This window comes from Myotis lucifugus, unplaced genomic scaffold (assembly GCF_000147115.1).
Source record: "Myotis lucifugus unplaced genomic scaffold, Myoluc2.0 scaffold_704, whole genome shotgun sequence".
NCBI lineage: Eukaryota > Metazoa > Chordata > Mammalia > Chiroptera > Vespertilionidae > Myotis > Myotis lucifugus.
The window spans coordinates 50,050-76,471 of NW_005871752.1; the positions used below are offsets into that span (position 1 = coordinate 50,050).

General features: G+C 44.7%; 1 protein-coding gene across 2 annotated transcripts; it reads right to left on the reverse strand.

Annotated features, from left to right (window-relative positions):
* On the reverse strand, window positions 1-26,297 carry DDX4 (DEAD-box helicase 4). 2 transcript variants are annotated; one of them, XM_023746612.1, is made up of 18 exons: window positions 26,224-26,297; window positions 24,183-24,233; window positions 23,299-23,358; window positions 17,260-17,361; window positions 16,322-16,402; window positions 14,681-14,722; window positions 12,997-13,044; window positions 12,844-12,891; window positions 12,475-12,617; window positions 11,726-11,878; window positions 11,215-11,369; window positions 8,677-8,806; window positions 6,974-7,140; window positions 3,301-3,446; window positions 2,215-2,314; window positions 1,173-1,443; window positions 915-1,025; window positions 1-315 (listed from the first exon to the last, which is right to left on the reverse strand). In XM_023746612.1, exons 1-18 carry the CDS (start codon window positions 26,261-26,263, stop codon window positions 229-231), a joined length of 1,935 nt encoding a protein of 644 aa, XP_023602380.1. In that variant the 5' UTR covers window positions 26,264-26,297; the 3' UTR covers window positions 1-228. The 2 variants fall into 2 exon arrangements, with proteins under 2 accessions (XP_023602380.1, XP_023602381.1); XM_023746613.1 differs by lacking the exon at window positions 16,322-16,402.
* Window positions 26,298-26,422: the final 125 nt, after the last annotated feature.

A 26,422-nucleotide genomic window follows, 5' to 3' on the forward strand; every position in this document is an offset into this window, starting at 1 on the left:
GCGTTTAGAATGCTTTAATCTTTCCGGTCAACACCGTCTGCATCAGTAGCTGCAAAGCTGTAGCGTTAGCATCTCACATAACTGGTCGGTGAGGGGTTTTCAAGGGCGGGAGTAAGAACAGAACGACAGGAGGTACAAGTACTGGGTTTCACACTTCCGTTAAAAACTCAAAATCAAAACTGCTTCTCTGCATCGACACTCGATCAGAACCTGAAGGCTGCCGTGGCTTTAATCCCACGACTCGTCATCGGCTGGGTTAGGGATCTGTGAAGAGGAAAAGCCTGCGGTGCTCAGAGTGCTCTTGCCACGGAAATTCTTTGAGAGAAAGAGAAAGAGAGAGAGAGTTAGTGTTCTGGCCGCTTTAGGCTACACGGCCCAGACGAGAGCAGGCAGTATGAGTCTCCAGGACCCAGCTCTGGGGACAAGGCCCAGCTCCACCTGGGAAGTCAAGGAAAACACTTCAAGCCAATAGTTTTGGCAAATGGAGAAACTTAAAGCTCTGACACCAATGAGTACGCACAACCATTTCATGATTCATATGCTGTTTCTGTTGCCTAGAAACTGACACCTCAGAAAAGGTGTACAACTCATGTCTCTAGGACTGTATCTTAGTAATAATGTGGCAAGAATTCCCAAAATAAAACATTCCTACAGGAAGTTCAAGAGATACCAAATTAGAATTTAAAACGCCAGCACACTTGGGGAGAGGGGGACTTCTGAGTATAAACCTTGATGTTAATTCTGCACCTTTAACACCAAAAATACCTATATATATGAAATTTTAGAGAAATATTACAGTAACCTTCAGGTATAACAACGACGGCTCAGGTAAATGCTGACGGTTCTCGGGATGTCACAGTATCAGACATATTCCACGGAGTGGCTACAGCCCCGTCTGAGCTGCCCTCACCAACCTTCCTGGTGTCCACCGACGTGAACACGCTCTCTCTGCTGCTCCCACTGAAGCCGGGCACGTAGGTACTGAAGGCGATCTCTTCCAGCCACGCGGGAACGTCCTGCTGAGCCTTTAAAACAAATGCACTTTATGAGCCACAGGCACAGATGCAGCCTCAAAGACTGCCCTCCGCTTTCCCGAACGCCCCTGCGTGTGAGGCACCAACTGCCCCGCTGAGGTGAGAACACTCGGTGCAGCTCGAAGACGGGACACTCACATCCGACAGCACCTTCACGAGCGGCTGCGCCAAGTGCCTGTCCGACTCGGGATCAAAGAAGGAGACGGCTCTGCCGGTGTTGCCACAGCGGCCGGTGCGCCCGATGCGGTGAACATACTCGTCGATGGTGGAGGGAAGGTCAAAATTGATCACATGCTGAACGTTTTCAATGTCCAGCCCCCTGGCAGCTACGGAAGTAGCCACCAGCACGGGGCACTTCCCGCAGCGGAAGTCTCCCAGGGCCTGCTCTCGCTCTCTCTGTTCCCGGTCCCTTGGAAGAAAGGAAAGCACGTATTTTAGGACAGCTCTGACAAAAACTATAAGGAGAGCCTTTCAAATTTGACGTGTGAATTTATTTTTAATACCAGTAAAAACATCTGACACTAAATTTCTTTTTAATACGAGCTACATATGACATTAATGTTCTCTCTCACATACCACGTATCCCACAGTTCCCACAATACTCGGAGGTTGGAACACCATCCCCAGTTGCAGATGGGGTGACAGCTAATACATACAAACTGTAAACTCAAGGATGACAAATGCCAAGTCTCACCTATTAATCTCTATTAATAATCTTTCTAGTCTTGGGAAAAACACGACACTTGATTAGAATACTTTCTTAAAAAATACAGGTTTCTGACAAAGTATAACCTCAGCATCCTACATAGTCACGGAATATTTTACACGTACCAGTGAAGGACCAACAAGCCATGTTACACGTGTTGTAAGCACGCAGTGTGCCAAGGAGATTAGATTCGGCAGAGGGAGCCCTGGCTCTGAGGACCGGGGTCTGCAGGGGTCCTTAGAGGAGCCCCCACTCCTGGGGAGGAGGAGCCCTAAGACAGGCCTTACCTCCCTCGTCCCTGACACTTAGTTCTAATAAAACCTTGACATGAAGATGAAGAATAGTATTTAGGTTTTGAGAATTCTGAACATGAATCCTAGGATTCTATCATATTCGTTATATAGACTTATGTTTCTAAACAAATTGGCAAGTAGACACCACCTCCCTCCTAGGAAGTGGGATTAATCTACTCACCCATGAATGCTTGTTGTTGATATTTTTTCTTGACAAAGAAAAGTGGCAATGAAATCTGCTTTTTTCTTAGTTTCAACAAAGACCATAGCTCTTTCATCACCTACAATGAAAGACAATGAAACTATGACTAACATTCAAACCAAAACTCAGAAAAAGGAAAGGGAAGTGAGTAAGAAACCTTCTCATCCACCACTTCACTCTCAGCACCTGGACCAACTGGCCTGGTCGCTATCAGGGACGCAAATATCCTCTCATGGGTTGGGCTGGGGGAGAGAGAAATCCAGTTTGAATCAGCTGTTCAAGTGTGCACCGTTTATGTTTTTGAGGGGCACCCTGTATATAAAGACCAGACACCTTTAGAAAATGCTTTCTTTCTCTTGCTCATTTTTGGAAATCAGATGGTTTCTTGCCTTCTTCTGCCTCTTTCCCTTCAAACTGAGAGAGAGCTACTACATGGGAGAAGGGGGGGGAGGAGGGGGGGGCACGACACACACGCAGCCTGTAATGTGCCTGCGAGCCCGAGAGGCGGTAGGTGGCCCTACTGGAGGTTTTGTTTCCAGGCACAGCCTGCAGCTATTCCCTCAAACTAAGAGATAAGTGGGTGACTTTCCATAAGAACTGCTCTGGGGCAGGGACTGGATTTCTCAGCGGGATTTTGAAGAAGCAGAGGCAGGTCTTTCAGTCTCTTCCAGCTCTAAAATGCTTCCAATCGATGAACACAGGAGGCCTTCGGAAGCAAAAACGGGGAGCTGGAAACACAGCAGAGCTCACTTGTGGTGGAGTAGAGCTTGATGTAAAAATAGGTTACTAAGCTTTTCTATTCTCTAAAACAAACAAAAACCCCATTTTTCTGCTGGAATAGCTTTTAGTCAAATACTGTTAAGCAAAGTCTCAAATCCTTCCTACTTTTAACCTTTATGGAGGAGAAAGGACTATACTCCTATATAATTTACACTGAAAACTGAATCATAAAAACAGCTTTAGAAAAAGAATGAAAATAAACTTATTAAAACTCATACCAAACAACCCTTAAGAGTAGCTTTAACAAATCAGAATCGTAACAAAGAACCACACCCATGCCGGCACCTGTGTTCCGCAGGGTCTCGACCAGCTTCTCTCGCTTGGAGTACTGGCCCACTTGGAGGACCGTCTGCTGGACATCTGTGCATGCCCCGCCCACTTGTCCAACAGCAACAAACAGGTAGTTCAGCTTTAAAAACTCCCCAGCCATCCTTGAAAGACAAAAGATTATTCCATCACTTAACCTCTTCCATTAATACGCAAAATACCTGCTGAAATCCTGCAAGACAGATCGTAACAACTACAATATAAGGTGAATACTTTTATCATCCAAATACTACTTTTAAAAATCAGTATAAAATACTAAGGTTCTGCAAAATACATAACTATTAGTGGAAAAGTTTGTGTCCAATCATGGGCATAGTAATTCCAACTGCATGTGCTGACCACGCGAAACTATAAAATGTGTGTACAATAAAAAGTATGCTCCACTGAAATGTAAGTTTATGCAAAAATTCTGTGCTTTGCTCATTGCTTTTATCACGGAAAATACTGTTTATCAAATCACTAAACTTCAAACGAACCCTCAGGAGCAAACCAGACCTCAGGTCAGTGCGTGTCACGTCGTGATGCACAAAGTCACACTTGAGCAAAACTGGGCCAAAAAGCGAGATCAGGGCCCAGAGGCCAGGCCAGGCCAGGCTGCTCGCCCAAAAGCTGGGCACCAGCATCTTGACAGACCTGGGAGCTGGAGAAGGGGCCTGGCAGTCACACGGCTGCGTCTGGGGGATGAAGGGCAGGTCCAAATGCCTCTCGGTCCCCTCTCCCCCTTGTTCTCTAGCTGCCTCCTCGAGTATCTGAAAACAGTGCCAACTCAGCGCACCCAGAACCTCACCAATCACTGCTGTGCTTTCCCCCACCTGTTCCCCCCCAGAGAGAAGAGCAGAGCTTCCTTCTGATCCACCTCCATCCAGCAAGCACCCTCTCGTCCATAAACCTTGACAGCATCTGCAGTTCCTTCCTGCCCATCCTCCTCCTCATCACTGACCACACGTGAGCGCCTGCGCCAGGCACACCTGGGACCGGGCACTGGGAGCACAAAGGTGAGTGTGACGGTCTCTGCTTCTGAAGTGCTCACACTGATTTATATAAAAATAACTACTATACTTTTAAAAGGTTCAGTTTAATGTTCACACATTTTAATTATATAGCAGATATTTTAATGTATCCTGTATAATAAAGCAGCAATATGCAAATTGACCATCACACCCTCACACAAGATGGCCAGCAGGGGAGGGCAGTTGGGGGTGACGAGGCTTGCAGGGGAGGGCAGTTGGGGGTGACGAAGCTGGCAGGGGAGGGCAGTTGAGGGGGACCAGGCTGACAGGGGAGGGCAGTTGGGGGTGACCAGGCCAGCAGGGGAGGGCAGTTGAGAGGGACCAGGCTTGCAGGGGAGGGCAGTTGGGGGCTATTGGGCTGGCAGGGGAGCAGTTTGGCGTCGATCAGGCTGTCAGGGGAGTGGTTAGGGGGTGATGAGGCTGGCAGGCAGAAGAGGTTAGGGGCAATTAGGCAGGCAGGCAGGCGAGCGGTTGGGAGCCAGCAGTTCCAGATTGTGAGTCGGACATCCCCCAAGGAGTCCCAGATTGGAGAGGGTGCAGGCTGGGCTGAGGAATACTCCCCCCCCCCAAGTGCACAAATTTCGGGCACCAGGCCTCTAGTTTATTATAACAATCTAGTGTTACAAAAGCATCTATTGAACACTTCTTGCATTCCAATAAATGTACAATGTGTTTTGAACAGTTTAAAATGATGTCTATTTAGAAGAGTCTTCGAGTTTGAAGCTTGATCTGAGGAAGCAGCAAGTAAGAATGTGAAAGATTAATGAGGCAAGGCATTCCATGCCAAAGGAGAGGAGAAATGAGAACAAATACCGAGGAGGATAGGATGTGGCTTGTCCAGCCACAGGACACCGCTCACAGACCAGAAACAAATGATTCCAGGTAAGAAGTGGCAGGTGAGGCCGACAGTCACGTGTGAGCATTTGAAAGCTGTTATCGTCTGTGGGGATGGGAGACATGCAAGGGTTTATTCTGAATCAATGTCCAAGAGGGTCAGACTTCATTTCAGAATTATCTCTACTGCGAAAGTGGGGCCAAGGGAGGGAGGCAGGTTGGAAAGCTACTGCCAACAAGCAAAGGGAAACTGAAAAGGCTCTAAATTGCGGCCGGAAACAGAAGAAACTAACAGATTTGAAACATTTTAGGGATAACTGCCAAGTTGAGTGTTTTTCAAGGGTAGTGACATACAGGAATGTGAAGGAGGATTCAACATAATTCAAAGGATTTTGGCTTAAAAAGACCATGATCGCAATAAGGAGAACTTGGAAGAGGAGGCTGGAGAAGGGGTCAACTTTGGACGTGAGGAACAGGAGTTGCTGGTAATCCATCCAAGAGGAAAATGCCGCTAAGAGGTTAGATCTGAGCGTCTGGAGCTCAGGAAAGAGACCAGGGACACGGGCAATAGGGTGGGCATTCCCGGCAGGTGCCAGCCAATGAGATGGATGCTGCAAGGCCTCGGCGAGCATGGAGGGGAGAAGCACGGACTCAGGCAGAAGATAGTGACGGACCGAGGAGTCAGGGACTGAATGATACACACGACCCATGAGCAGGGACTCCACCCGACTCACTGTACTTCCCAGGCTCAGAATCCAACACGGCTCATAAAAGGCCCTCAGCAAACGCTGCTGCCCGATGGGGCACTCATGGCCATGGGGCTGGCTGACGCCCAAATACTTTCCTATGTCAGGGTAGACACGCAGACACGCAACATGTGATGAGTCAAAGTCACCGCCAGCCAGCCCCGCCCGAGGGCCTGTGGCCCCACACAACTTTCTGCCAGGCCAGGGCCCTCTGCAGAGCACAGGCGCCCAGTCACATCGCACTGGACCGGAGCTGCCACCCTGGCAGGAGCTGGAGCCGCCCTTGCCTGTCCCCTGGAAAGACAGCCAGTACCCGGCGTGAAGAGACCCTCTGTGAGGCCTGTGGCCTCATCACGCCACAGGCACAGGAACTCGAATCAGGATCTTTGTGGAGCGTGGGCCTGGGCACCAAGGGACGCAAGCAAGAGAGGCCCCCATCCCATCACCCCAGAGGCCCACGAGGAACCTGTGCTTCCTGCCCCCACAGCAGGTTCTGCAGGTCTTGGTTCCCAGAGAGAGAACGGTCCCGCCTCTGCAGACAGCTGAACGAGGAGCTCACACTGCTGCCTGGGCCCTGCAGGCTCGCGTGGCTAAGGGGCCAGCAGGCCCAACGAAGAGTCACCACACTAGAGGGATTCTCCTGACCTCACAACTCACCAGGCCACATCTGTCAACAGCTGGTAGGCACATCTTCTACCAAAGACCAATTCCCCCAAGCTCTATAACTCTGATTTGAAGAAAAGGGACAATTATAAAAGCAACTTAATTTAGTAAGAACTTACTAAATCCTAGCTAGGTGCTGTGCTATAATACACACATACACATTTTAATAAAATGTGAGGTTAATGCAAAGCCAAGAACAAAGGTAAGAAACAATGAAAACTATGGTCACTTTTTAGGAATACATCTACTTTTTTAAATTATTTTATAATCTTAAAAAAAATTAAATATTTCTCATAAATAGAATGTTCATATTGCTTCTGTTTCTATAAAAGCATGTTATGTACATTACAATTATCTTTAAGAAGAAAAAAAATGAACCTTTGAATTTCTTCTGGGAAAGTTGCACTAAACATAAGGGTTTGGCGCTGTTCCTTTGAAGGCATTCCTGGACAGGAAATTAATTTCTTCATTTCTGGTCCGAAACCCATATCCAGCATGCGGTCAGCTTCATCCAGAACTAGATATCTGACTTGTCTAAGACCAATCTTTATGGGTATTTTCAAAGATTAGAACAGAGAATGCACACTAGTTAATATATTAAACTAAAATATTACACATTCCAACTATTAACATTTTCTTAAGGATGAAGATTAGAAATCAATGCAATGAGAATGGTCATGCTTAGATAATACTTTACTGTTTACTTCAGTCTCCATGATCTCTAATGTTGTGAACATTTTATAAGTTAGGACTAGAACCAGAATCTAGACCAACACTGCCCAGCAGACCTCACTCACGTGACCATTCTCATCTTCGCTGCCCGACACACCAGCATGGCCCCTGTCGCTATATGTGCACTTGCACTGTGGCTAGTGAGCCCGAGAAACTCAATTTTAAATTTTGAATCATCTTTGAAGTTAAATAGCCACATGAATAATGAATTGGACAGCACAGATCTAGACTGTTTTCTGATAAAGTCAGATTCCTTGAGAAATAAAAATTTCTAACAGAATGACAAATACAAATGTCTTTTAAATGGCAACTTTTTTTTCTAACTCCTTCAAATCCTGAATAAATTCTCCATTCTCTAACCACTCGAGAACAACTGGGGAATGCCTCTGACCTTGAACGTTGATGCTATAAAGAGCAGCACACATTTACAAACAGGAAACGGATGACTCTGGTGCCACCATGGGACATGTTTAGTGACAGATCAAGATGGACCTCTCTGGATGCTCTTTTGTAACTTTATTTTTATTGTTGACACTATTGCAGATGTTCCCATTTCCAACCCCCCTTGGCCCACCTCCCCCCGGCCCTCCCCTCTTCCCGCTGTGTGTGTCCATGGGCTGTGCCTACACAGCATGTTCTCTGGCTAATCCTTTCCTCTTCTTTCACCCTCCCCCCTCCCTTCCCCCCCTCTGCATACTCTTAGTAAGTATTCTAAGAGAAGTGCCTTGATGCAGAAAAAACATGTTTTGAGTAACCTCTTTAGAGAAGAGCTAAAAAAAAAAAAGCAAATCACGTTCATGAAAGTGAACTTAAAGTATTGTTTAGAGATGTAACTGTGGTATGTGAAAACCTAAAGTACGTACATGGCCCTAAAATCTCCTTAAAGTCTTAGAAAATTAACAAGTCTGGTTACTATCGCTCCCACACTTAAATGGGAGACAAAACTGTTGTCGTCAAAGGCTTCTTCTAGGGGGAAAAAAGATTTCATCCAGACACAGATGAAACTAGAGAAAAGCGTTTATCACATCTGTCTCCCAGTGTGGCTGGGTATAGGATACGGGTTCTGAAATCAGATCGAGATTCTACCCTAGCCCTATTAACTTACTAGAGCTAACGAGGGGGTTTTAAATAAATAACATGATCATGCTGAGTTTGTTTTCCCAAGTATGAAATGAGAACTAGTATTTATCTCCCGTTAAGGAGGTAAGAACACATTAAAAAAGTGTGATGGGGGCCTACCATAGGAATGGTTATCAATGGTGCTCTAATAAACATCTCCATCTCTATAGCACTGTCTCCATTCCCATACACAACACTTAATTCATCCACACAGCCGCCCCCGGGCCTACCTTTTCTTTACCGATGACATCCATCAGTCTCCCAGGAGTAGCACATAACACATTACAGCCTTGGGTTATCTGTCGAACCGAATGCCCAAACTGGGTTCCCCCATATATGACAACAGCTCTTACACAAGTTCTATTGACAAGAAAAAGAAATGTTATTTTCTAGTTACTTGAAAATTAGACACTTATATCTAACAAAATGTAAAGCAAAATCCATAAAGACAAAACCTAATACATTCAGCAACCTTTAAAAAGTTAAATTCTTCCCAGAAAGAGGTTGATAAATGAAAAACCATGGAAAAATATTTTGTTATCTGATAAAGAGCTCTTAAAAAACAAGGATAAACACCACCACCGCCCACACAAAAATAGGACAAAAACATGAAGAAATGATTCATTAAAAGCACAAATAACCTTTAAACCTTTTTAAAGTTACACATTATTTCTAAAAGGAAAACAAATAAAGATTAATACATTTCCCCTCAAGTGTGACGACACCAGTCAGGCAGACTATAGGGAAACTGGCACTCGAGGGGGTAAACTGAAGCCACCCATTTCACAATTGTAGTCACTATTCAAATTTAAAAACTTATTTTTGTTCCAGTAAGTTCACACACACGAATTTATCCTTCAGATATGCCCCCGTACGGGCAAAGATGACTGTATAATAAGATTCAATGCCAACATTGTTTTTAGTATCGAAAGATTGAGAACTACCTAAGCATCTAACAATAGAAAACTCAAAAATTACAGTCCATCCATCCAAAGGAATATATGCTTTCATAAAGAGAGAGGGCCAGTTCTAGAATAAGCAACACCACAGCATACACCGTTTAAGATCACAGGTGGCGCCAGCTGAGCAGGCCACCATTTGTCACTAGGACTGAAAGGCACGGGTGGAGAAGGTGCAAGACGCAGAACAGGTGGACACTGCTCCCTCCCTCCCATGACCACATCCACCTTCCAACTGAACTACAGACCCACCAACCTGAGCATCAAGTTGAGGGCAGCTGAACAGAAGCCTGACAACCAAAGATACAGACCCCGAGACTGGTGGGGAGGGGGAGGTGCAAGAAGGGCTGGGCCCGCGGCCCTCCCACGTGGCGGCTGAGAACCAGGAATAATGTCTCATTGCAAAGGTTCCCCCTTAGGAGTGAGGGTCACAACCCCACACGGGCTCCCCAGCCAAGAGCACCAGAGCCACGAAGAAGAGCCCACATAACATCTGGCTGTGAAAACCAGCAGGGATTCTACCTGTCCAGGTGAGACAGAAGGCGGCTGGAAACCCAGGGCTCCTCTTAAAGGAACAATGCACAAATGCTCGTTTGTGGGCACTCACTCTGGGCTCCAGTGAAGGGACGGAGGCTGGAAGGCTGCCAGAGACACACGGGGACAGACCGCGTTGTGTGGCTCTGGCTGAGGGCTGGAGGGACAGCCGCCAATGCCCGTGTCGAGTCCTCTTACTGCATGCCCACCGGCACCGTATTTCCGTCAAGGCTCAACTGCCACAGGAGGCCCACAGAGCCTACACCAGAGACCCTCCTGCAGAACTGGCCCAGGGTGTCAAGGAGACTGTTGCTGGGCCCCACAGGACCTACCACTAAGGCCATCCTACCAAGACCGGAAACTCAACAGTTCTAGCTAGTGCACAGAAACACAGAGAGAAGCCAAAACGAGGAGACAAAGAAATATGCCTGAAATGAAAGAACTGCAGAAATCTAGAAAAAGAACTAAATGAAATGGAGGCAAGTAATCTACCAGATACAGAGTTCCACACAATGGTTATAGGAATGCTTTACTTATAGTAGCCCCAAATTAGAAACAACTCCAACACCCCCAAAGAGAGAAGTAAAATACATACACATAGGTCATTTTAAAGTCTTTAAAATTAGGTCTAATAATGAAATAAGCAGTTTTCCATGTTTATGTGTAAAAGAGGAGAAAATTAGGAACACCTGAAGTTCATTTTTTAAATTAAAAATTACCAGAACATACACCAATATGTTCACTACAGTAGGTCCTCGGGTTACGTCGGAGATCTGTTCCTATGGAGTGACGTAATGCGATTTTTGCCGTAAGTCAGAACCCACCTATACAAGCACCTGCGTCACTCACATGGAGCATATACACAGCAGTAATGAAGTGAAATAGTAAAAAAATTTAAAAGAGATAACAATTTCTGACCTTTACTTGTGGTAAATAAATAATAAAAAACATAACGCACATATGTACATACGTCGAAATGACGGAACTTTTTAAAAAATAAATACTATAAATGGGAGATAGCAACGAAACCACAAAAGGTGTGTCGAGTCCGACGTAACCCGAGGACTGCCTTACTTTCTTATTCTAGTATCATCTAAGTTTTCATAAGCATGTTTCTTTTTAAAAATAAAAATAAGCAGGGATTCCGTAAACAAGATTAGGAAAAAGAACACGTGGATGAAGTTACATGACTGTGGTGTTACTGAGTTCTCCGCCAAGCAGAGGAGAAAGTCTCGTTAAAAAACGCCCACTGCGCGCGGCCTCCAGACCACTCACCCGAAGGAGAACTTCCTGGCCTCCAGGTAGATCTGGTTGATGAGCTCTCGGGTGGGGGCCACGATGATGCACTCGGGCTCCTGCAGCTCCCGGAAGCGGCTGGCGGTGATGCCGTCACGCATCATGTGCGCCAGGATTGGCAAGAGAAACGCTGCCTACAAGTTAAAGGGCATAACTGACAAATTACCACGCATCCTCTTCCACCCTCCATCATTTCGGTTTAGATACTACCATGTTCCAGAAGGAGCTGAACACACCTAGAAAAGTTAAACATCTGCTAACTGCAACACTAGTCTAAAATCACTTTAAAATTCTTTCTTCAGAACTACGCACACCCCACAAAGAGCAGAAACCAGAAGCAAAAATGTAAGTACAGTATTTACGACAGTTCACTGAAATCATCTTCAAATCTTCAATCCAACAAAAGAGATTCAAGCTCTTTGGGGAAGAACCAAAGTTCAAACACCGTTAACTCGAGCATGGGCAGCACACACGCGGGAAAGTGGCTTACCGTTTTCCCCGATCCTGTCTGAGCACAAGCCATCAGGTCTCGCCCTGCGAGTATGATAGGGATGCTGTATTTCTGCACAGGAGTCAGCTTCGTGTAACCAGCCTTAGCAATGTTGTTATTCAGCGTCTGACAGAGATTAGCTTCTTCAAACGTCTACAAGAAAGGGGCAGTGGTTCATTTCCATTTATCAACTGCAGATCATTCCATAAACATTCCATTTGAATTCGTTTTCAGCTTTTTAAAATTCCACTCTACATACTGAAGTTACTTTACTAATACGGCCCCACTCAAAGTCCTATCCAACCTGCATCACTACTCAATTGCATAAGGAGTAGTTCCAGGAGACAGTGGTTCTAAAGGCAGTTTCTCTGCCCCCTTTAAACCTGTGAGACACAAATAACTGGTCAGTAACAAGGGCTGGTTATCAACAAGGTCCACCTGCCTGAGGAAATCACTTCCCTAACCCAACTTTCTCAAATACTTAGGAAGCAGAGATCCTGACTCTCGAGTATCCTTTCTAGTAAATGTAAGTAAAAGGTGCAGCTGGTTTGGAGGTGGGGTGAAATCAGGAGCCTCTCTTTCAACACAGGAATTAATGCTATGTAGGTGGTAGACAGGGTTTCGAATTTCCTAACCCTTTACTGACTAAGATGAAATTCTTGTATTCTTTAGTATCGACTTAAAGGAATGTGCCATATATTTTGAAACCACAGCTTGAGACAGTCAATACAGGGATAATGATCACTGACCAAAATCGCTGGTGGAACGTCGTGTCCAGACACTTCCACGAGAATACTGTCGTACTTGTCAAAGTTGATGCCTGTCTGATAATGTGCGAAGATGGAGTCCTCGTCCTCGGGTGGGGCAGGTGGGACGTAGGTCACTTTTGGTCCTTGGAATTCAAATAATAAACAGAATCTCCATTACAGGACCAGAAGAAAAGTAAGAGGGAAACAGACAAAGATTGGCAAAATCAAACTTTAAATACTATACAATTTCTCAATATTTAGCATTAAAGTTTTCATTTCTAAGTTTAAAAAGTTAACTTCGCTTTTAAATATTCTGCGTTTTTATTAAAATGCAATACACATTCTGTGAATCACACAACATTAACGTACCTTGAGTGTCATCACTTTCTGCTCCTTCAGTTCCTGACTTCCAAGAATCTTAAAGGGGATCAAACCCAAAAAGAGATCAATGTTTTTTTAAAACTGGGGGGTGAAAGAACTCTCACTATAAGAATCAAACACCTCATCTCAAGGAACACTTACTCTTTGCAGAGCCTGTGATGACTTCTTCATTTAGCCCTTTGTAGCCACCTAGGAAGGAAACCCACAGTGACAATCAGGACAAAGGCGGTACCCATCTTTATCTTCACTGCTTGTCTTCAAAGAGAACGTTCTAAAAACGGACAGACGTCTTTAAAGTCCTTCCGCACAAGTAACACTTGAGACAATGAAGATACGTGGGATCCTGAGCATTTTGTTTCCTTCGTATTCAAAATGCTGGTTTTGTGCAGATGACTGTTAAATATTACTGTTTTTTGTTTAAGCTGTTATGTCTCTAATTCCTATGTCCCTCAGCAAAGGGATTTATTTTCTAAAAGGAAGTGTGTGTTCATCTGTGTGGGGTGTCCCCACCAGCACCTCCAGGTCCCACCATTTCCCAGGACTCACGCGATGACTTATTACAGGGAACGAACCGAGAGCAGAACCGCCACGGGGCAAAGTCAGACACCCAGGCCCAGCGTCCATGTCCTCGCCCCTGCTCTCACCCAGGACGCGCCTCACTCCCCAGAGGAAGCTCAGAAGACGCGAGACCCAGGCTTTCCTGAGGGCTGACAATGCGGCCACCTCCGGCCTGGGAGTCCCGACCCCAGAGGAAAAGCAGGAGCAGCCAGGCCCCCCTGTGCACCTGTGGCCTTTCTACTTCAGGCAACGCCCCCTCTGGGCCGCTGTGGGTAATCACAACCCAGAACAGGCTGCCCTCCGTGTGGGAGGCTAACAAGGGGGAGCCTTTTCCTGGGAGCCCTATACTTGTCCACAGAAAGGTCTCGAAACGTTTCTTTTCACACCGAATGGGAGCATTTGGAGAAGAATCTTTCTAGAGTCGAGACTCCAGGGCCTGGGCGGGGTGCTCTGAATGCTCAGACTGCATGGCGCTGAGGCTTCCAGACGGCCAGCCAGCTCCACTGTCCTAACAGCCAGGAGAGCGTGGCCCTCGTGCAGGACAGGAAGGGCGTGACTGAAACACCCTCGGGCACCACGTCCTGTGCACTGGACTCCACCCCCTCCCCCCAAACCAAACCAAACCGCGTCGTAAGAAAAAACACACTGCTTTACAGTAAGGCTCTGTACACAGTTTCTCAATCTTTCATATTTCCCTGATATTTCATTTCGTGGTTTTATTACTTATTGGAGTTTCTTGCTGATAAATTCTAGGTGACTTTCAGTCTTTACTTACTATAAATGAAGCTTCAGCAAACAGCCCTGTAAGCATATTAAGGAAATACATCTACAGCATTAAGTATTAAGTCACTCTAAAACACAGGCTGTGCAAATGTATGCTCCAAGTGTATAAATGCAGTAACAGCTACATTTAACTTCAAAAATTAAACTTGTATTACACTCATTTTAACCACTTATAGGTAAACCAAACAAAAACTCACCTTGATCCTGGCCAGTATTCTCAGTGGTTAGAGCATTGGTCTGCCCAACAAAGGGCCATGGGTTCAATTCCCGGACAAGGGCATTGGGTTGGGGTTTTGATCCCTGGCCCCCATCAGGCGTGTGTGGGAGGCAACCAATCGATGTATATCTCTCACTTCTCTCTTCCTCCCCCCCAACCCCTCCCTCCCTCCTTCCACTCTCTCTAAAAATCAATGGAAAAATTATCCTTCGGTGAGAACTAACAAAAAATAAATAAAAATAAAAATAAATAAAAACAAAAACTCACCTCGTCCACTCCCACCTCTGCTTTGGTAAATGTCGCCATTGCCTGGAAGACATGGTTTTGCAGACGCTTTAGAGAAAGCACGCCCCCTCCAGCGCACGCACCACAGAGCTATTTCTAATCAGACCCTGAGCACGTACTCAGGACTCCTAGTCCCTCGATCATCCACCTCTGCAGTCTACATTTCATCTAAACCTTTTTCTCATCTGAATGTTTTCTTTAAAAACTTCAATTTTTAGATCCCACTTCTAGGAATATATCCCAAGTACTCAGAAACACCCATTAGAAAGAATGTACGCGCCCCTACGTTCATAGCTAAGATTTGGAAACAGCCTAAGTGCCCATCAACAGATGAGTGGATTAAAAACTATGGTACGTCTATATAATGGAATACTACGCTGCTATAAAAAAGAAAGAACTCTTACCATTGCAACAGTAGGGATGGACCTAGAGAGCATTATGCTAAGCGAAATAAGCTAGTTGGAGAAAGATAAATACCACATGAACTCCTCATTTCTGGGCTCAAATGACCAACATAAACTGATGAACAAAAATAGACCCAGAGACAGAGAAGCATTGAACAGACGGTCCAACCTCAGAGGGAAGGCAGGGGAGGGTGAAGGGGGGAGAGATCAACAATGAACTCATATGCATAGATGCATGACCCAAGGACACAGCCAGTGGTGGTGCAGGCTGGGGAGAGGGCAAGGGGAGGTGGGAAAAGGACATATGTAACACTTTCAACAATAAAGATTTATTAACAAAAAAACCTTCCATTTTTAGAGCAGTTTTAGATTCACAGCAAAACTGAGGGAAGATACAGGGATTTCCCATTTCCTCCTGTCCCCACGCATGCATGGCCACCCCCACTGTCAACAACCCCCCTAGGGGTGCACCTGCTACAACTGAGACCCTTCACCGACACGTCCTCACCACCCAGAGGCCAGAGCGGACATCAGGCTCACTCTGTGCTGACCACTGTGTGAGCTTGGACACACGTGGAAGGACGCATGTCCACCACTACGGCGTCCCACAGAGCAGTTCCACTACCCTGAGCATCCTTCATGCTCTGCCTGCTCAACCCTCCCCACTGCCCCCTGAAACGCCACCGTGTTCCTTCTAGGGGGTCATGGAGCATGGAGTTGGGATCAGAGGCACACGGCCTTTCCAAGTGACTTCTGTCACGTAGTGAGAGACATTCAAGGTTCCTCCGTATTTCCTCACAGCCTGGTGCCTCATTTCGTTTGAGTGCTGAGTAATAATCCACTGCCCGCATGTACCATAGTTTATGTCCTCACATTTGAACATTATTCATCAACAACTGTATTCTTATTTCATTTTCTCCTCAAATCCCCTAACTCAGAATCCCTTCTTTGAAACTAATGAAAAATTTATTTTCCTTCCTCTAATTAAAAGCACAATTTATAACTCAAATTAACTGGTAGATAAGAGAGAAGAAATAATTCAGTGTATAAATTTTATGAGAGGCAAAACTGTCCATGTATTTTTGCCTACAGAGCTAGAAAGCAGAAAAAAAATCATGAGCCAACCTAGCATACGTAAACATATATGTTAGGGTTACTAACCCTAGAACTAAAAGCGTAGGTGAATAATTAATTTTCAATAGTGAATTCTATTTCTCACCCGGGCCACTAAACGCCGATCTCCTAGATCCAAAAAGGCCGCCAGTGCGTGGCGTCCCCTCGTCTTGCTCACACTCGCTGTCTAGATGTGTAGATGATAAAATTAGATGACTTGTTACTTTTAGGAAGTTTTAAAATCATGGGTAAAAAGAATAAATCATGTTATAATGCCAAAAGTTAAAAGATGTGGGTAAAATAGTTCAAATTTAACGGGAATCACCGGAGTGTTTTTTAAGTACTGCACACAGGATTTCTCCACAAATTATTTCCTTCAGTTACAAATTACTTCCTCAAAATGTTTATTTTCATAAAAGCATTTAGGGTCAATGATTTGTCAAAATATAATACCGGCAAGCGTTAAATCACCGCCACAAAGCAGCGCTGTGCCTGCCTGAACTTGCACAGCCCCCTTTTCTCCAGAATGGCCCCTGGGCTCCTTCCAGGCCCCACTTTAAAAAGTGCCGAGTCACTGATGGGCTGCACACCTAGTGCATCATCACAAACTTCCGCTCTTAGCTCCCAAAGCACTCGCCTGTCCTCCCTTAGGAGGGACAGGCAACCCAGCAGCTTCTGAAGGCCACACCTCCGCTCCCAGGATGACAGCTGGAGGAGGAGGCAGGAGCCACGCTGTGAAAGGCAGGCTGGGAGAGAGCCATGAGAAGGCCGCCTACTGGTAAGGTCGGCCACGATAGCACGGCTCCGAAACAGTAACACTGTGACACTGAAGAGCCGAGTCACACAATCGTCTGAAAAGATGCTTGCTCTCCTACATAAGCAGGATGCATTCACCTGTGTCTAAGTAGTAGATGTACAACGTAGGCGACTGTGCCCCACCCCTGTGCTGGGCCATCCTATCCTCCTCCCAACAACCTCATGGGACAGGCCTTGTCTGTCTCATGCCCTCCTCACTGAACCGCACCATTTGCACCCACTACTCACTTGGACTTCCCAGGCCAAACCCTCCACGGCAACCTCGGAAGCCACCTCGTCCACCTCTTCTGGGCGGCGCCAAAGCTTCTGAGTCATTTCCATCCTGAAAGCCTAAAACAGCAACACGCACATGAACAGCACAGGACAAAGACGCTGTGGGGACACAGTTTAACTTAAGCCTTGCATCATTCAATGACTTCAAATATGTTAAGGCATGAACAAGTACTCACTGAGAAGAAACACTATAACCTACTTAATAAAAGCCTAATATGCTAAGTGTCTGGTCGTCTGTTCAACCAATCAAAGCGTAATATGCTAATGAGATGCTAAGGCTGCTCAACCGCTTGCTATGATGTGCACTGACCACCAGGGGGAGGACAGTTGACCAGTTGCTATGACATGCACTGACCACCAGGGGGCAGATGCTCCAACCGATAGGTTAGCTTGCTGCTGGGGTCTGGCTGATTGGGACTGAGCAAGACAGGCTGGACACACCCTGGAGCCCTTCTGTGGTCCCTCCCCGCCCCGATCATGCACCAGTGGGGTCCCTCAGCCTGGCCTGCACCCTCTCGCAATCTGGGCTGAGGGGCCCGGCCCTCCCCCGCCCCCCGCCTCCGAGTGCATAAATTTTGTGCACTGGGCCTCTAGTTTGACTATAAATGTTTAACCCTCCTACTATGAATAGACCTGGCTACAGTTTTTTTTAAAGCGCACTGCTGGCTTTGGGAATCAAAACTAAAGGTGACCATAAGGAAACAGGGTTGCTCTTAAAATCCTGAAAGTTGCCACAACTGCATCACTAACAGGATGTATACCAGTGATGGCAAACCTATGACACGCGTGTCAGAGTTGACACGCGAACTCATTTTTTTGGTTGATTTTTCTTTGTTAAATGGCATTTAAATATATAAAATAAATATCAAAAATATAAATCTTTGTTTTACTATGGTTGCAAATATCAAAAAATTTCTATATGTGACATGGCACCAGAGTTAAGTTAGGGTTTTTCAAAATGCTAACACACCGAGCTCAAAAGTTTTGCCATCACTGATGTATACAGTCTGCAGAGAGTAAATAAATCTGGGCCTCTATTTGCTCCTATAGGAAATAGCAAACATGATACTCAAAGCACAGAAATGTAGGCACACACACAGTGTGACTTCCTGTTATAAATAACACATTTTTAACTCAACTGAATACAAAAGAAAAATCAGTAGAAACAGTTCAAGTAAAATGAGATCCCACCTATGACAGATCAAGATCAATTCAAAACCAAGATGCCAACTGGGTAGGAAATGTTTAAATTGTATAGTTTATGAACTTGGAACTATTTCTGGTTAAGGAAACTAATCCATAAGAATTCTACAGGTGCTGGTTCTGGATCCTGGGTCCTGTGTGTGCTTAGAGCCTGTTTATAAAACGGGCAGACAGTTTTGCCTCTGTCACCTCCCTCCCGCACAGAGCACTCCTCAATCCAGCCACAGGTTACTGATCAGTGCTGACACCACCTTATTCTTCTAAAGGTTTATTTGTGCCTCTTTTATCTTTTAAGAAACCCTGTCAGAATTTCTCTCTTCAAGAAAGCCCTTTTGATCTGCTTTTCTGCTTTTAGGCTTAACTTATTTCATTGCTTGTGTGTATAAATAAAAGAACATATAAAACATATGCACGTTTAAAATAAATACATTAAAATGAAAACCTACAGACCCATCACCCTGTTTAAGACTAAACAGTCCCCAGTACCTTTGCCCCATAATGCATCACTTCTTCCCTGGAAATCTCTCCCCGGCCCCCAGTACTGAGTGGTTTTTCATTTCCTTGCTCTTGTTTTAATTTTACCAATTCTGTACTTCTCTTTACTCAAGGCATGGTTTAGTTTTGTTTTGAGCTCTATATAATGGGAACATACTTAAACATACTCGTCATGCTTTTTTATTCACCTGTTTTGGCTGCTGTGTGAAACTACTTCACTTTACTGCTGAACAGCACTCCATTGTATGTTCCTATTTCATTCGTGTCTAGTATCTTTGTTACTTCCTCAGATGAACTTGCTCCTCCCTTTCTTAAGTTGAACATCCATCTAATTTCTTTTCTAATGGATGCATTTAAGATTGTAACATTTCCTCTAAAAAGCCAGCTGTTAGCTATATCCTGTAAGTTCTGACATGTTTTTACTGTCACTCTGCTCTAAATACTTCATTGTTTCCATGTGAACTATTATGCATAAACTGAGAAATTCAGTTCCCAAACTGCAAGGGTGAGGCTTTTTGATACTGCTTTCTACTTTTATTGTTCTTTAACAAGACGACATGGCCCTGATATAAATCCTATGCTGAGCTTTGAAACTTCCCTTTGGCCTTAATAGATGGTCCAATTCTACGTCTTTTCCATATATTGGCTGGGAAATAGCATGTAACCTGTCCTTTTGGGGGATATTACTCCACAGAGAAATATTAAATCAAGCCTAGTAACTGGTGCTCAAATCTTCTATTGTCTCACTCCTTTTCATTCTGCTCAGTCTGTCAGTTTCTGAAGAAAAAACGGTTTAAATCTAGAATTAAGGGTTTAATTAGGATTTGCAAAATTTTCTAATAGTTACTTCTATTTTTGCTTTATATACAGAATATGTTGTTAGATTCAAACCATGCTCAGAACTGTAATGTCTACCCAGTGAGCATGCCTTGTATCATTATTTATCACTAATATGCAAGTCTTTTATCTCCTATTGCTGTATCAGCTTCTTTTGGCTAATACTGACTGACACTTTTTCTCTTTATTTTTGGTTTTGCATTAAAATATATTCGTGTATATTGTGATTATCGACATATAGATTTTTATTTCTACATCTTAGTGTTTTTAACTGAGTTTCAATGCTTTTTGTGCTTTTTTGTCCTATTAGATTTCCCCAGTTACTGTATTTTATTTTATGCTTTTACTGATATCCTTTCATTTCACCACAAATACTTAAATATTTAAGTATTATAAACCTAGACTCCTTCCTCCAAAGCCCTGTCCTTCTATTGGATTTCCTCCACCAGGAAGTTATGTGTTTTATTTATCCTTTTTCTGATCACCCTTCAATTCTATCATATTTAAGAAATCTTTAAATTATTTTCCATCTATTCTCCTTCCTACTGAGCAGGCAAAAAACAAACAAAAAACCCACACACAAAAAAACAAGTCTTTGCTAGTATTTTAGTTCTTTGTTTCTGAAACCCCCTAAGTTAATTATCATTATCATCAGCTTATATTAGGCTTACCAATTTTAAAACGTTTATTTATTAGAGGCCGGGTACACGAAATTCATGCCCTTGGGGGGCGGGGGGACCCCCCTCAGCCCAGCCTGCGCCCTCTCGCAGTCTGGGACCCCTCGGCGGATGTCCGACTGCCAGCTTAGGCCCACTCCCCATGGGAGTCAGACATCCTTAGTGCTGCCGCAGAGGCAGGAGAGGCTCCTGCCACCACTGCTGCACTCGCCAGCTGTGAGCCCTGCTTCTGGCTGAGCGGTGCTCCCCCTGTGGGAGCGCACTAACCACCAGGGGTCAGCTCCTGTGTTGAGCATCTGCCCCCTGGTGGTCAGTGCATGTCATAGCGACTGGTGGTTCCGCCATTTGGTCGATTTGCATTATTAGGCTTCTGTTGGCTCACCATTGCTTTCTACTCCTTTCTTCCTGCTCAGTCCCTTCTTACTAACCTAGACAACTTAGTACTTCTTTCCTCAATGGCCTGAGTACTGAACGTGGTCTTTGTATGCGTGGTACTGTTTCTCTCCAGCACCTGAATTGCACGAGCTCACCCACCTGAGCTCGGAGCTCCTCTCCCGCGGCACCTGATCCTACTATCCTCTCACCTGCCTTCACCACAAAGACACTTCTGCTCTCAACCTACTGATCTTCTTCAGGTGGATCTTCCCCCTGGTGGTTCTAGTTTTCATCTTGGTAATAGTGTAATTTCAACACATGTGCAGGGTGTGAATTTGTTATTTGATTTGCTCAGGACTCATGTGCCTCTTTAAACTGGAAAAGTCTCATCTGTTCTCTTCCTCCCTCTCCTCCCCTCTCCCCCGCCCTCCGCTTTTCTGCTCTCTCCTCAGCTGTGCAGGCACATGTTGGAATGAGGGCTTCTCAGTCTGTCTTCCAAATCTGGTAACAGCTTTCAGGTTTTTCAAATTTAGAGAATTTCCTCCTCCCATCTATCTTTGGGTTCATTGGTTCTATTCATCTATGTTTAATATGATTAATCGAGCCATCATCCCCCACTCTATTCTTTCCTATAAATTCAATTGGGTGCCTTTCCAAATCCACCTTCTCTGTGGAGCCCAAGACCCTCTAATGCCTCAGTATCTGTGGTGCCCACAGCTCAATGCCCACACAGCAGAGGCTCTGACTCCTAAGTGGATATGCACGAACAACGCCAGTTCCACGTTATACACAGAGCCTAGGAACTAGAGGGGAAAAGAGCACCGGTATTCTGCAGAATTAAAAGTCTACACCATCTTCTTTTTCAAAGGCAGGGGCAGAAACACCACATATCCTACATGGTCTTAAAAATAATCATCTCTGCCCGGCCGGCAAGGGTCAGTGGTTGAGCGTCAACCTATGAACCAGGAGGTCATGGCTGATTACAGGTCAGGGCACATGCCCAGGTTTTCAGGCTTGATTCCCAGTGTGGGATGTGCAGGAGGCAGCCGATCAATGATTCTCTCTCATCACTGATGTTTCTTTCTTTCTCTCTCTCTCTCTCTCTCTCTCTCTCTCTCTCTCTCTCTCCCTGTATAAAATCAATAAAAATGTATTTTTAAAAATAATCATCTTTGTTAAAATAAATGTTAAAAGGCAAGAGTGAACTATTATAGAAGTCAAAATATATAAACTTAGAGCTATACTTTCAATACATAAATCTTTTAAAATGTTGAAGGAAAAAGTCATTAAAAGGTATAATATTAAGCTTTTCTAAAAATATAGATAGTATGCATACCAATCTACCTATATAAAAGCCTAAGCGACCGTGTGACTGTAGTTATGACATGCACTGACCACCAGGGGACAGATGCTCAACGTACAGGCATGGAAACATGGAACAGACTGATGAATTTCAGAGGGAAGGGGGGAGGGGGGAGGGCGGGAAGAGAATAACCAAAGATCTTATATGCACACTAGAGGCCTGGTGCATGGATTCGTGCACCAGTGGGGTCCCTTGGCCTGGCCTGTGGGGATCGGGCCGAAACTGGAGTCCAACATTCCCTGAGGGGTCCCAGATTGGGAGAGGGCGCAGGCCAGGCTGAGGGACCCACCGGTGCACGAATCCGTGCACTGGGCCTCTAGTGTCAAAGTAAGTTCCCATCCCCCATCCTTAATAAGGCTACACTGAAACGCAGCCAGTCCAGCTTCACAAGGCAGGGCTGCCATGCACCCAGCTGACCCCCTAGTGACCAGGGAAAGAACGTCCCTGAGCTGCAGCGAGCGCACCGGCACATGTGGTCACCATGGAGTTCCTTCCACATTAGAAACTCTGATCGTAAGGAGCTTTGTATACCTGGAACAATTCTGTACGTTCATGAGAGTCTTTCTGTGGCTCTGCTGTTGCTGTTTTAACATGTCTGCCTACAGATCAGTAAGAATTACGCATCACAACTGGTGCCATCTCACATCTGCTTCATTAAAGGCAGGATTAGTGGAGTATGGTGGAGCCCCACTAGACCAGAACAAAAAGTCTTTTACAATTTCTTCCTCCCCCACGTCTCCGGAGATTCTATTCAGGACAAGGGCCTCCCAGCTCCTCTAAACCGTGACTGACCAGGATCCACTCAGCCCGCCTGCTCTGCACTTCAAAGCACGTCGCGGGGAACCTGGGGGAATCCAGCAGAAGCGGAAAGAGGAACACCCTCTGAAGGTTCACCCACGTTTGTCAACAGCACAGCCATGTGCCAAAGTAGTTTTCTTCAACGGTTTGCACCACCCGAGTTTCCCTTTCTTTCATCTCTTCCAAAAGCAGTTTGTCAGCTGAGCATCGGCCATCAGTACGAACTGTTCCAAACCCAGTCCTTACCTCCTCTCCTGGAGAACCCCCTGCTCCGCGCCTGGGCGTCTTCCCCGAAGTTATTAGGCTCTTGAATAAAAGTTTAACATGTAAATAGCATCTAAACAGTTAACTGCAAAGACGGAATATCAAAATATAACAGTCATCACCTGAAATTACCATAAAACTATGTCAACTGTGATTAAAAAATAAATTACTTCAAAATTATTTTAAATAAAAATAGCACCGCCACAAGCTAAATTAGTAACAAAAATATTTTCCTAAGTTAAAATACAAACAACTCTTAAAATACTTTAACAACAGAAATATAAAGACATTCTTCAGTCAATCCCCATACAAACCACCTACTGCAGCCACATGCTGGATGGGAAGTGTGTGAGTGAGCACCCGTGCCAAGCGCGGGCACCAGCCAGACAAGCATTTCGTGATTGTCCACTTGACTAACATGGTTTCAGAAATATCTCAACCACTAGTCGTCCCAAACGTGGTCTGCAGCCACTAGAAGCACATGACTGTTCTTTTATGTGTCATCCTTACGTCTGTAATTTGCCTGTTTAATAAACCTGAGACATCAGTTTTTTAAAAGACATGCACTTTTCCCCATTCTTGCTAATGAAAAAACGAGGGGATATCCTGGCTTTTCTGGTTTTAATGACACTGTCAGGGTTTCTAAATAGATAAGAGGATCACTACACTGAAGGTTGCTTAAGAATTATCTGGGAAGTTTATTAAAAATAAATTCCCAGGGCCCACCCCAGAGATGTTGACTTTGCAAGTCTACAGTGATAGTGCTCCAGAACTGGAACAGACGGACACACTTAACCTTAATTTCTCTTTAGTATGTTCTCTAGACTTTAAACTTCAATAGTCACTACAAAAAACACTGAACTCACCTCTCCAGAAACCAGAGCTATCACCTTCTTCAAGCTTGTTATTGGGAAAACCTGCAAAAATTTAAATTAAACTTGCAAATTTCTGAGAACAATAATTACCTGTAGCTCTGTGGTGTAATAAAAACACCTTCCAGGGACGACTTGTTATGACGTCCCTTTAGAACAGGACAAAACACAGACAACTATATAGAAATACTGAAGAACTCATGTAGATTGTATTACAATTTCTCCCTTTGTCAATTTATTTTTTAATATATTTTTAAATCCTCACCCGAGGAAATATTGATTTTAGAGAGAGGAAAGGGGAAAAGGGAGAGGGAGGGGGAGAGAGAAACACTGATGTGAGAAAGCCTCCCATACATGCCTGACCGGAACTCGAACCCACAATCTTTTAGTGTACTGGGCGACCCTGCAGTGAACCAAGCGGCCCGGACAGGGCTGCCTTGTGTCAATTTATTGAGGTTAAAATGTCAGCCAACGTTATATTACCTCAAATGTCATATACCCTTCTATATGTACATGGGCCATACAGGGGTATATGTCAGCATCACCACTATATACTTTCTATTCAAAGTACCAAAATTTTTTAAATTTTATAAATTAACTCATAATTTCTTTATGTGCCAGAGGACAGTACAACTAAATTGTAAGCCAATATTCAGTAATTTTTCCCTTCTAGGTAACAAGAAATTTCTTGTTTATAAAACTTTTTTAATCTTTCACCACCAACCTCTGCTTTCAATTTTCTCATTCGATAAAAACCTGTGTCTAGATTTATGCATCTCTGGAGCATACAGACATGTCTCTAAAGTCAATTCTAAAAGCATCCATCAGTAATATTTGACAGCATTTTTAAATGTTGAGTCTTTTTTTTTTTAAATATATTTTATTGATTTTTTACAGAGAGGAAGGGAGAGGGATAGAGAGTTAGAAACATCGATGAGAGAGAAACATCGACCAGCTGCCTCCTGCACATCTCCCACTGGGGGTGTGCCCGCAACCAACGTACATGCCCTTGACCGGAATCGAACCCGGGACCTTTCAGTCCGCAGGCCGACGCTCTATCCACTGAGCCAAACCGGTTTTGGCAAATGTTGAGTCTTAATAGAATAATCTTTAGGGCAAAAATATTCAAGAAATAATATACTTTAAAATTAGTTGTAAAACAGGATGTCTGTCAATCAGTATTTAATCTAAATTATAAAATATTAAATAGATTATGTAATTCAGAGACTAACCAATTACTGTTGGACAGATGTTACGTTTATATGAAAAATGTATACGTATCAAGTCACTTCCCATCTCAGGTTCCACCCTAGTCTAACATGGCTTCCAGCATCAAGCTCCCCTGCAGCTTTAATACACAATTACAGTATTAAAGTGCCCTAGAGCCTCAGTATCTGATTGGGTGACAAAGATGTTTTTCTTTGAGCAGACATCTAGTTTCAAAATAAAGGGAATTCCTAAGAAAGAATGGATTGTCACAAAATTGAAGTTTTTAGTTCATTCACTGAAATATTGGCCATCTTTGAAGCTGGTTCAGGAAAGGACTGTGCTCCACTGCCCGCTGCAATGGCCCCTTTCCCGCTGTCCTCGCCTCCCCCAAAGCCGAGTGCTGGTTCCACCCCAGTTACACCTACTGGCCTTGAAGTAAACTCTACTCTTGATCTTGTTTTTAAAGGTTTGTGGGAAGAAAGTTTAATTTTCAAAGCCCTCTTTGCTCAACGGAAGATGGAGGCTCCAATTCAGCGTGGAGGATGGCATGGCCTCTGTCTGGGAGGGCGGGGGAGCCTTGAGGACAGAGGAGAGAACTGGGCTTCACCCGTGGTGTGAATCAGCATGAAAGGAGGCTGCAGCAAGGAGCTCGGCCAGTAAAAAAGCTACATGGAAGAGCAGGCACCCCAAAGCAGCACAGACTGCTGCTCTCACCAGGAAATTCCCGGGAAAGGCGCACTGTCCATGTGCCTCACAGGAGATACGAGCTCAAAGACAGACTCGCGGTCATCGGGTTCTGACTGCAAGAATCACAAGCAGGTGTTACCTCTGTTTCCAAAACCCTTTCCAACGCCAAAGCCACCCATCGTGGACGCGCTCTCCCTTTTATTAGACTCGCCGGCATCTGAAAGAGTTCAGAGAACAATTCTCTAACACATAACTGCAAGCATAGAGAACAATTCTCTAACATGTAACTGCGAGAATAGAGAACAATTCTCTAACACGTAACTGTGAGAATAGAGAAC